This window comes from Centruroides sculpturatus, unplaced genomic scaffold (genome assembly GCF_000671375.1).
Source record: "Centruroides sculpturatus isolate CEXI.00-Female unplaced genomic scaffold, Cexi_2.0 scaffold249, whole genome shotgun sequence".
NCBI classification, from domain to species: Eukaryota; Metazoa; Arthropoda; class Arachnida; order Scorpiones; family Buthidae; genus Centruroides; species Centruroides sculpturatus.
The window spans coordinates 301,878-314,732 of NW_019384482.1; the positions used below are offsets into that span (position 1 = coordinate 301,878).

The 12,855-nt window shown below is 28.9% G+C and overlaps 1 protein-coding gene across 2 annotated transcripts in view; it reads left to right on the forward strand.

Annotated features, from left to right (window-relative positions):
• The window catches only part of LOC111621472 (collagen alpha-1(XXIII) chain-like), a 78,285-nt gene that overhangs the window by 65,017 nt on the left and 413 nt on the right, over positions 1–12,855 (forward strand). For both annotated transcript variants that reach the window (XM_023363627.1, XM_023363628.1), the window contains exons 4-5: positions 10,423–10,475; positions 12,818–12,853. In XM_023363627.1, coding sequence (XP_023219395.1) covers positions 10,423–10,475; positions 12,818–12,853 — 89 coding nt within the window. The remainder of the gene's footprint in view (positions 1–10,422; positions 10,476–12,817; positions 12,854–12,855) is intronic.

The following is a 12,855-nucleotide window of genomic DNA, read 5'->3' on the forward strand; positions in this document are numbered from 1 at the left end:
AAAACAAGGCTATACAAAGAAAAATATATATATATATATATATTTTTTTTTATATTATTAAAGTCAATATTTCGAATATATCTTCTGTTTTAAATAATACATTAAAGAATTTAAATATGGATAACGTTTATTTATGAGAAAATTGAAAAATGTATAAATAAATCTAAACTCCTGTAATATATTTCTCAAATCGTTCTGACATTTAGCGTACAGTTTCATTTTCTAGTAAACGTCAAAAGTTAATTTTCAGTAACGTATTATTACTTCTCTCGTTTGAAGCTTACTTGTAATTACGAACAAAATTGGAATCGTGACTGCTTTCGTCTCCAATATAAAATTAAAGATGTGAGACTCTGTTCTGTTTGAGGTAGTAGCGCTTTCTGGTGAACGAAACTAGAATTAAGTTTCTATTTCTCATTAAAAACACAAGAAAAAAAAAGACAAAGAAATATCAGAAAATTCATACATCCATCACGAATCTCTTCATAATTATTCGATTGTCATTCCTTCAAGAATAATCCTGGTATTTCAGAAGAAGAAAGAAAAAAAAAACAAAAGAATTTCGTGATTAAATAGTGTAATTTAGCACTTTTATCGTGTTCTAAAAATAGTAACAAAATTCTCTTCCTCTGATATAAATAAATAAAAATCAAACTTATTGCAACTAATTTAAATTAATATTGGCAAACTCAATTATCAGTTTAGAAATGTAATTCTACACCGGAGATTAGTTTGGTAATTATAGATTCGACTAAATCTTATTTTAATTAGATAATGATGACAAAATCCCCTTTCAATGGTTGATAACAGTTCGATGTCTGACAATACTAAAGTCAAACCGCATCATTAATTTTACGATTGAGAAGAGATCGTTTTGTATAATTTACATTTGATATTATTTTTCTTATATATATATATATATATATTTATTTATTTATAGTTTTCTATGAAATTTTCGGTATACAATTGATTAAAGTGTTTTGTTATACATTTGTGGGACTATAAAGTGGGTATATCATCGTGTGTGGTCGTTAAGAGAGAGAATCCCTCCGGGTTGTCGAGTTAAATAAACGTTTCCAATTAATGATAGGGATAGAGTAAATTAGCAGCCAGGCATGGTAGTGTTAGGTCCCTTGTGTTTATATCTCACCGGTTGAACCACACGCAACAGACAAATTCAAGAATCTCTTTTGTGTACTATGAGTTAGTAAAACCATCATTTCGTGATCGCATTCTCCGCTCTTTCGGAATGTATTTTTTTTTGTATTTTTATTTTTTAAATTTATATATCTGCTTGATGGTACTGGATATTTGCCAACATATAATATAGAATTAATGTATTTTTTTAACTACTTAAATTATACAGAAGAATATTTGTTACATTCTCAAAAACTTTTATAACAAGTAACACGACCAGAAAATTATTATATTTTAAATAATTATATAGATATACGTGTAATTTAACGTAGAAAAATAAAAATCAAATTTTTATATATTAAAATTAATTCACGATAAAGTATTTTAATATAAATAACAATTTACCGTTTAATTAAATAAGCATTAATATTAATTTTTAAAGATTAATTTAGATTGTTGCTTTAAATAAGATATTAGATTTCGAAGAAAGTACATGTTTTATACAGAAAACTACATATTTTTAGGTGTAAATTAAAAAGAAAAAAAAAACATTTTAAACACGAAATTGTATATGTTCCTGAGATGAGAAAATCAAAATTGTTCTCAGCTGGAGAGAAACTTTGGTGGAAAATTTAAATTTTTTTTTCTTCTTTATGGTTCAAAATAACGTAAAAATATTTAAAAGTATCATCATTAATTCATATAAAAAATTGATGGATTCAGTTTATATCCAGATAAATCCAATTTTAGATCCAGGGATCGATCTAGAAAGGAGCGATAAAGGCAATCGACCCCTAAGATTTTTTTTATTGTTAACACGAACTTCATTATCTCTTTCGAATGAAATGTTTATATTTTAATATTTATAATTAATTTTAAAAATTTTGTTACATTTTTAATGCTGTTTAAGTAATTATTAAAGCGATAAAACTTGTATAGTATATATCGTTTACGCGAATTAAAAATCTCTCCCAAGATTTGCCCTGAATCGTCCTTTGAGTTTGTCGAATATTTTTCTAGTTTACCTAATTATATGTATAAAAAAAAAAAAAACATATTTATTTTTGTTGCATTCGACTATTTTATAATTTAAAATGTTTAGTAAATAAAATATGAAATGCCTAGAAGACTAAAGTGAAATGGAAATATGAAACTTTCAAAATATCGCCGGCAAATGATTAATAATTGTCAAAAGATTGTACAACTTTGTACTTTTCACACTTTCTCTTGCCTTTAGATATATTTATAATGGCCATTACTTAGTTTCTTAAAATGCCTAAAGGTCTATCAGTTTTAAATGCAACCGCAGCTAAATTTACATTTTATATATTTGTATAAAGTTTTGAAAATTTTATATTTCTGTTTCGATAAAATTTCGAAAACTTGTATTGAAAAATTGCAAATCACTAAAATTATTTTTCAAACAAATTTTTATATATTTATGTTTCAATTTTAATTTATAAAAACTATAAAATCTAAGGAGCCTCTGCATGATTTTACGATCTTATAAATTACTAATGGCTAATTGTAGCTATAGAATTATTTATAAATCACGATATATCAACGGTAAAATACTTTGTTTTTTCCCAATTTCGGGCCCCCAGACTCGGGATTCCTAGGCATGTGCCTCACGTACAGTACCTAGTGGACAATGTGACACTGCATATTTATATATACATGTAAGCTTATGCCTACACATATAATGTATACGTAGTTATACTGTTCCTGTACATTATATCATAAGCAAAAGAGATATTTGCCTAGGATCAAAAGTGAATTTCAGTTGACTCGCTAATTAGTAATACAGTAATTTATTATATAATTCTGTATAATATGCAATAATAAGTAAATATATATATTATTTGTTATTGCTTTATAGTAAGTGTTACTATTACAAATTAAAGGTATAATTTAAAAAAAATATATTCAGTAGTTAAGCAGGCGGGCTTCCAAAATTTATCAATTCTAGGGTCCCAGATCGACAGTGTGTATATGTTAAACATCATATGTATATACATATATAACGTTTAACATACAAAATATTGTGTTATGCATTACATGTATAAAAATACATTTCTATTTATTTTTAATATATTATTTTTCTAAAGGATTTTAAGTTAAACCAGACTTATTTAGTTTACTTATATACTTTTCTATCAGCGTCTATATTATTGTATTTAAAAGTAATTAGTAAAAGTAAAAAAAGAGAAAGAAATTTATCATTAAATAAATAAAACGACTTTTAATCAGTAAATGTTTTCGATAATGTATTATTTAACCACAAATAATTTACTTCTGATATAAAATTTCTTAAAAGCAATTTGCCAATTAATGTCATAATCACATTAATTGATGTTTTGCTATTCTAAAAATAACGTCTAATAAGTTAAAAGAAAGTTTGCATTATTGATTAAATAATGTATTTTCGAAAACATAAACTGATTAAAAGTATTTTTCTATTACTCTCTTCATTTTGTAAAAACAACTGAATTTCAATTTACTTTCTTTAATTAATCACTGCACAAAAGAATATTATAATTATAATCTTATACATTTCTTTTTCAATGGATAATTTCTTTCCTGACGTATACTTTATTGTAAAAATGTATATTAAAAGAAAACTATAATAAAATATTGTATAAATTTATAGTCTTACGAATATTTACTTATTCTTTCTTACCCTATTTTATTTTCAAAAAGTATTTAAAATCATTTAGGGAGTCGGGGGTCTCGGGGGTTTTGTAAAGAAATAAACGAAGAAAAATCAAATACGTACAGGAAGAATGTTTGAATATAGTAAATAGACTTATACACATGTAACTTATATACACTTTTCATCCGCAGTGCTAGGAGCTACATCCAGTGATATAGGGGGTAAATGTAGGTTTGCACGTTCTAATTCGACCCCCTTCCTTAATATTACTTCTAGNCATTTTGTAAAAACAACTGAATTTCAATTTACTTTCTTTAATTAATCACTGCACAAAAGAATATTATAATTATAATCTTATACATTTCTTTTTCAATGGATAATTTCTTTCCTGACGTATACTTTATTGTAAAAATGTATATTAAAAGAAAACTATAATAAAATATTGTATAAATTTATAGTCTTACGAATATTTACTTATTCTTTCTTACCCTATTTTATTTTCAAAAAGTATTTAAAACCATTTAGGGAGTCGGGGGTCTCGGGGGTTTTGTAAAGAAATAAACGAAGAAAAATCAAATACGTACAGGAAGAATGTTTGAATATAGTAAATAGACTTATACACATGTAACTTATATACACTTTTCATCCGCAGTGCTAGGAGCTACATCCAGTGATATAGGGGGTAAATGTAGGTTTGCACGTTCTAATTCGACCCCCTTCCTTAATATTACTTCTAGTTATATTACCGCGTACAATTATTTGAGTATGAAGAAAAAAAAGTGGATATTCGATCACTACTTGCTATTACATTTTTATCACTCTGGATGATTAATAAAAGAAATTTTTAGATTAGAAATGGCTTTTATTTTATACTGTATTTGATTTATGTTTCAATGTTAATACTAGCGAAGAAATTAAATTATCCGTTTAAATTATATCGCTGTGATAAACAGAAAATTTCGCTTTTCAGCAGTAGACTACATTTAAAGTATTAGTTCACGTCTAATTAAGCATTTAGTTGTAAACATAACGATAATTACATATCGAAACATTTTAATATATCATTCATCTTTAAAGTGTTATGAACATCCCTTGCAATATTCTTTGCCACTTCATCTATTTATTAATTTATACGTTTGTCATTATTAATTGAATAATGATAAAGAATTCTAAGCAAAATTTTTATTATTTTTTTCAGACATAAATTAAACTAATTATTTCAGCTAAGAAACTTCTCTTTAGTACAGAAATCATTATCATACAAATACCTACCGTAAGAGAAAAAAATATCTTTTACAAGGATACTATGAGAGAAATAAGAGAATTACCATGCAATCAGGGGAAATAAATACATGCTACACCGCATAAGGGTTGCAAGGGACTTATTCATTCCTCTTAATCGAAAATTAACAATAAAAATAAAAATATGCACATATTTTTATATGTATTTCTTGTGTGTGTTTTAAATTTAGGTATAAAAGAAAATATTCATTTGCAAATCTTACCATTAATCCCAATTTTCATTAATGTCAAGTAAAAGAACATCAAAAATATAATATATCGTAAATTTATAGATCTCATATTTAAGTAGAGTAACCAGGAGGGCCCAGGTAGCCCTTACATTTGTAAATAAATAAATAAAGGAAGAAATAATGANGCACCATACATGGTACTGTACATATTAAATGTATATATATTATGATAGGAGAAGCGATTATTGTAACGCGATTTATAGAAAAAGTTTACTATTTTATAACATTATAAAGTTCTAAAATTAAGTAGGCGTCATCGCATGAAAATGAATTTTTGATGTAAAAAAATCGGTTTTACTTGTAAAGTCGTTTTTCAATAATGGCGAATGAAGTTGAGTGATGGGATAAGGCAACACAACACGAGTGATCTGCCAAGGGGAGTGTCTCCCGGGAGGACTTTCAATAGGAAACTGGACGCTATTTAGGTGTTAAATACGTGAAGAAAACTCAGAAAATACGTGGCCAACCTGTCAGACGTGATTCCATGACCATCTACTATTAGGTTTTAGGTTTTATTCGTTATATGACAAAGAGACATACCGGCGAGGGACTTATAGTGACCAAGCGGTTCCGTCCCTGAACACTAAAAATTCGGTCTTGGGTTCGCTCCGCTCTCGGACGGTCTGGCCACGTGGAGTTTTACGAGTTTTCTCCACGTCTGTAACGCCTAAATGTGGGCCAGTATCCCTTAAAAAGACCTCCCGGAAGGCATTCCCCTAGGCAGATCGCCCAAGTGTTGCGTTGCCATAACTTAACAAACAAACCGAGGGAGGACCTCCCGGGAGATCTTTTATTAAAAACTGGCTCCTATTTAGATGTTACTAAAGTGAAAAAACCCGGAAAACTCCACTTGGCCAGCCTGTTGGCGAGGTACAAATTAAATTTAAAACTGAAAAATAATAAAATTATTTTTTAGTTAAAACACAATACCTTCTTTTGCTGCTTAATATTGTAAATTGTGCAAAGCTAGATTGCAAATATTGCAAAAAGTAGAGATATAAAACACATAAAAGACTTCTGATAACAAATTTTTAATCGCTTTAATTATCGTTTAAATTAATTTGTTATATTAGTTAAAAAGAAATTTATAATGAACAACAACAGTGCTTTAATTGAACGCTGCTCATATAAAATATGACATTTACAATCTGTAATTCTTCAAACGTTTAAATGAAAATTAAGTTAGTAGACCTTCAGTAAACAATTTGTTCTGAAAGTGTAATTACCTCTTGTGGCGGTATGGGATTTAAATAGTCGAGTGTGAATCTTGATTTCCAGCAATGTTTGTTTAAGTACAATTGCTAAACTTTTCTCTCCTACTTTACAAAAGCATTTAAATCTTTAAATGATATATTTGAAGAAGGATTCGCGGATGAAATGTGGTTCAAATAAACTTTTTTTTTTTAATCCGCATGAGATCTATACCAGTTTATATACTATTTTATTTTATTTTCATTTAAAATATTATTATTTTCGTCCTGTGAGAACTAAGAGGGCCTTTTTTCTAGGCCCATCATGAGTTCGGTCAGGCCCACAATATGTAAGGAACGGGTCCAACGTATCCAAATGGACTACCCTGGAAAAATTCCTGGGAGTAGACCCGTGCAGATTCGATTACGAGTTCTCTAGAGTGCCTTAACCGCTCGACCATTTATTTGAGGTAGTCGGGTGATGTGGGATGTGGCCTGATATGACTGGGACAGAATGCCCATGAAAAATTTTTGGGGTTCTCCACCCATATTCGATCCCAGATATCCCAAAGCGGTAGATTGAATTTAATTTTAATTTAGCGGTAAGAATCTGAAAGCTGATTATTCCGAAATTTTTAAAAATCAAATCTAAGAATTTATTATATCAGTGCTGTTTTGATTGTCGAAAGACCGAAGTTGTTAAAATACCAATTAAAATTTTCTGGAGTACTCGGGTTATAGTTTGGGTTGGTTCGGAAATTTTATCGAGCGGTTAACTCGGATAAATTGGGTGTGTCCTTTGACAACTGGACTTACTGCGACAGCCTGCCACTCTTGAGGACCCCGTGAATGCCAACTGTATGGGATCGGAACCTGTTTTGCCCCCAATAATAATTTAAGTGGTGTCATCCTAAAGTCAAAGGATAAAAATTACTTTTATTCTTCAAATTTGGCACCTATGGTGGATCATTCACGGGCAATCTATTCTGAATAAGTCAGCTTACCACTCGGCTGTCTCAGGTGTGGGCCTGGCTATTATAATGGCCATGGAAAAAGATTCCTACAAAGCGAATTTTAAAAATAAGCATATTTTGAAATTTATATCAAAATATAGTCAATTTTCAATTTTTTACTGTATGTATGTGTGTGGATTTTTTACTGGATGTGTGTGTGTGTTTATATGGGGACACGATTTTGTTCACTCTCTTTGAAGCTTAATAACTCCTGTATCTTTTGTAGAAAATTTTCTGAAATTTTGAGGAACGGTTTGTGTCTTAGGTGAATTGATGATATTAAATTTTGTTGGTTAAAGGTCGAAATGGTGGGAAATAGAGGGGGTCGTGTGTCATATTTCGAGTAGTGTCGGACTTAATGACGATTTTACTCGTTATTAGTACAGTATTCACAATTTTTTATAAAACCTATTCCTACTCTCAAAACGAAGCTTTTTGCCATTTTATAATAATTAAAAATATAAAACTTTTAAAAATAAAATACCATAATAGATGGCACCACCAAAATTTTAAATGTTGCCGGGAAAGTTAAGCAACTCGTTGACGGATTTTTTTACAAATGAATGATGATTTTACAATAGAATTCATTAAATTTATTATGCCATATTTAACAATTTTTTATTATTTCATTATATTGGTTTTTAGTTGAATTTAACCCGGCGAATATAATCAACATTTAAAATTTTGGTGGTGCCATCTGTTATGGTATTTTATAAGGATATTCTTTGTGTTCATCAAGTGCATTTTTGAATACGAAATTTAATTCCTCAAGCGACAAGCTATGCATGTATCTTTGTTAAATAAAAATTTAAAATCATTTACAAAATATTGGTACATTTACTTAGCACCTTGTCACTCGGCATGCTTCCAAGTGACAAGTAGCTAAGTAACAAGCCAATGACATAGTTTGTTTCATATGAGACGGGCTCTGTCATTGGCCTACGCACTTAGCTGCTGAGCATTTGTGGTGTGCTATCCTTGAAACTCAGTCTTAACATATTAACATGTGACAATTTGCTTTGAGCATTGAGTAAGAAAATTTCTTAACTATGCCAATTAAAACCTATGGGTTTGTAATTGTAAGGCATTTTAATTTATGCCTTACAATTAAAATTATTGGGTGGCATAATTGTCAACATAAAGTTCTAAACATTTTTTTTGCAAGACTTTTTAATCTTAAGTTTGTGCTAAAAATGGAGGGAAGTATGCTAAGTTGTTAGTTAAAATGCATACAGGCTACAGTATACAGGCTAGTTACAAACTGTCTTTATACTAGGCAGTTTTTAACTTGCATGCATAGTATTTTGAGTAAAAGTTACTTTTAGATAATTTGTTAAATACAAATCACCTAAAATAAACTGACCCAATTTTGGCACAGCCATTACGGGACACCTAGCGCTCTCTTCTGTTCTCAACCTGCACCCATCATTCTTACTTGATTGCATACACATGTCAAATATAAAAATAGGAAGATCATAATTCCAAAAATCATACATTTGTTTTTATTAACTATTATTATTATCTCAACAACAGTCTGCCTTGTTACGTAACAAGGTGCCCAGTTCCAGCTAGAAGGATCATGATTCCAAAAATTTTATAGGCCTAAGGCCTCACTTCTGTATCTATAACAATAACAATTAATGAATGGTAGCAATTGTTTACTTACAGATATGCATGTTTTAAAATGAACTGAGATTCTGAACATAATTTCCTGATATTCTTCGAAATACAAGATATTTTTCCCGGGAAAACCTGGAACATGGGACTGAGGTGCAAAATATGGAACAGTCCCCTACAATACGAGATATCTGTTCACTTTACCAAATAATAAACTCTACTGTATTTTGGCACCAATTGTATATTATCATTTGCCATTCAAGCATTACAATGCAAGCATCTACTACTACATAAAAATCCTATGGTGCACCCAGATGGGAACCACTATATTTTGTGATGGAAGGGGCTAAAGGGCCTGGCACCATCCAAATAAAAGGAAAAAACACTAGTAAATTTTCCATACATATTTTCCTAGCTAAATTTCAATTTTTATTTATACTGTGCCCTGTCTTCTATTTCTATGTTACTTATGAATTAGCAGTCACATAAGGTGGAAATTTATTGCATTTGCATTAAAAAATGTTTTGTCTATTCAACTCGGCTTCCCAGATTAAATCTTGAGTGAGCCACTGTAAAAATCTGTCCAGAAAAGTTTAAAAAACAATAAGTTATGTTAATATTCCATTATTTAAACATAACAGTAAACTGTGTATAAAATATTTATTATTTATTCATTACCATTAATTTAAAAAAGACTTTAGTAATCAGTTAATTGTAGTTTTTAAACTAGTATTTGTATATTGTTAAATACATTAAAATAAGTCTTACACTTAAATCAATTTCAGAAATAATTTATGAATGAGTTCCACTGTTGTAAAAATGAAAAGTTATTGTAAATAAGAAAGATAATTCAATTTTTAAATATATTCAGAAAATATTTCTGTACAAAATTCTAAAATTTGTAGTAAATTTATTGAAAAGCTAAATAAAGGATATTAATGTTACTGATAAACTATTCTGTTAGCTTGTTACTGATCTCAGTAAATATTGTCATTTTATAAACAAATACCTAGGTATAGCATAGCATCTGTTACATTCATCAATCATATGTTCATAAGCAATCTGCTTTCCATTTACTTTATTTACATGTACTTTATACATCAATTACTGTAAATAGAAGACTAAACTAATTTCTGCAAGATTAACAATATGAATATTTACTTTATTAATATTCAGATAGATCTAATTGGCAAATATTTTAAAAGTAAATAATCAAAATTGATTTTTTTATTCTTAAAACAGCCTAAATTTACAATTTATTACTTTTTAATCAATTTTAGGACCTCGAGGTAAAAGGGGAAAAAGAGGAAGTAAAGGTGAACCCGGTTCTCCAGTAAGTTGATTTTAAATTAAATTAATATAGGTTATTTAATTATTAACATTATAGATTTTTTAATAGAACAAATATATTTAAATTTATAAATAACAAATTCCATTTTCTTGATCATTTTATTTGAAATATTTATAGAAAGTATATGTATATGCATATATATGATCTATGTTACAATTACATATTTAATACAATTATATGAAAAATTATATTTAAATATGTAATTGTGTTGATTTTCTGTAGACATTGGATTTAATTGTAAATAATTGAACAACGAGGTTGGAATCCTGCTTGGAATTAAATGGAGAATGAACATAATGTAATAACCAGTTCAATAATCATTACACACACTTAACAGATATTTATTTTAACAGTAATTTATAACTTCAATATTTTGTTTACAAATATTTTGTTAAAACAGCATGTATATAATTTATGATATAAATAATCCATAAATTATATGCACAACTTAAGGGAAGGAAAGGGTCAGAAAAATATATTATTGTACACAATAGGGAGGAAGGAGATTGATAAAAAATGGGCTCAAAAACTAATTGTAATTAATGGACAGCTCCTAATAATAATTTAAATAATAGCATATGATATGTAATGTTTTGTTAAAAAATATATATATTATAAATGATTATATAATAACAATGGTATAAAATATTATATAAATATGGTTCTATCATTTGAAAACTTCTAACCGTCGAATACAGCTGTGTTCNTTTTTTTGTGTGTTTCATACATTTCTGAGGATGATTTTCAATTACTGCTGGAATTAGCATTTAGGTGTGAATTTTTCTGTTTAGTATATATAGTTCCAGTTTACTTGTGCTAGTTTTTTGTCTAAATATGGCCATATTAATTTATGAATTATGGGGTTACCAATAAGTCCATTCAGTTTTTGTTGATAAATGGTGGTAGACATTATGAAAAGTAACAAACAATTTCAAATTTTGAAAGCTTGACTTCAGTAATTGTAGTCATAATTTTGTAATAAAGCAATAATTTGGCTTTAATATATATATAATTGGATTCAGATGTTTAAGTTTGTAACTTTTGAAATTGTCATTTCAATGTTTATCTTTACAAAAAAGAATAAAAATTGGTTGTGTTTTGTGTGTTTGATGTCACTTGAAATATGGATAAACAAAACATTTTTGGCACATTATGCTTTTTTTTATTTTTAAAAAGGCAAAAACACAGTGCAAACCTATAAGAAAATATATGCAGTATATGGTGAGGATGCCTTGAAAAACATGTGTGCCAGAAATAGTTTATGAGATTTTGTTCTGGAGAATTTTCTGTCCAAGATACACAATGCTCAGGCCAACCACAAGAAATTGATACTGACAAATTGAAGAAGCTAATTGACACCACTTTATACTATTATATATGACATGGGAGATTGCAGGCATTCTCCAAATATTGAAATTGAGCATGGAAAATCATCTGCATCAAGTTGGCTATGTTAGCAAGCTCAATGTTTGGGTTCTGCATGAACTGTCTGAAGCTGCTTAGAATGCATTTCCATCAGTGATTTACTAAGAAAATATGAGGAGAGATCCATTTCTGAAGCAGATAATAATGGGCAATGAAAATAGATCATGTACAATAATGTAAGCACAAACAACCATGGAGACTGAATGGTGAACCATCACAAACCACATCAAAGTCAGTGCTCCACCCAATGCAAGATCATAGTGGGATTGGAAGGGTGTTGCATTCTACAAGCTGCTTCTGAAGAATAGGTCAATCAATTCAGATATGTATTCTGGCTTACTGACAAATTGAATACAGCTATCTACAAGAAGCATCTGAAATTGGTAAACTGGAAGGGCATCGTCATTCATCATGACAATGTCAGATTTCACTCATCTTTGCAAACACAGCAAAAATTATTGGAGCTGTTCTGGGAGGTCTTTCTACATCTTTCATATTCACTAGATATTGTCCCCTCTGATTACCACCTGTTTTGTTCCCTTCAAAATTCTTTAAATGAACAGTGTTTTGTTTCAGAGAATGACATCAAAACAGCACTTGGAGCAGTTTTTTGCAAAGACAGTAAGTTCCTTGAGCAAGGAATTACAGAGCTACCCAAAAAATGGCAAAAGATTGTAAATGAAAATGGCTTATATTATGACATAAAAGTTATAAAGACTGCTAGCATTTAATATCTTCATGTTTCCAATGTGCAATGCTCACTACAGACATGATATTTAAACTGAATATTTAATGTCTCTGGGAGATTAAACTGTTAGAATTTAGTTTAATGATTATAATTATTAATAAATTTATCTAATACCTTTTAAAATTTATGAATGTTTTATTACCTCAAACAGGGACCAATTGGACCTCCAGGTAAACCAGGATTTCCAGT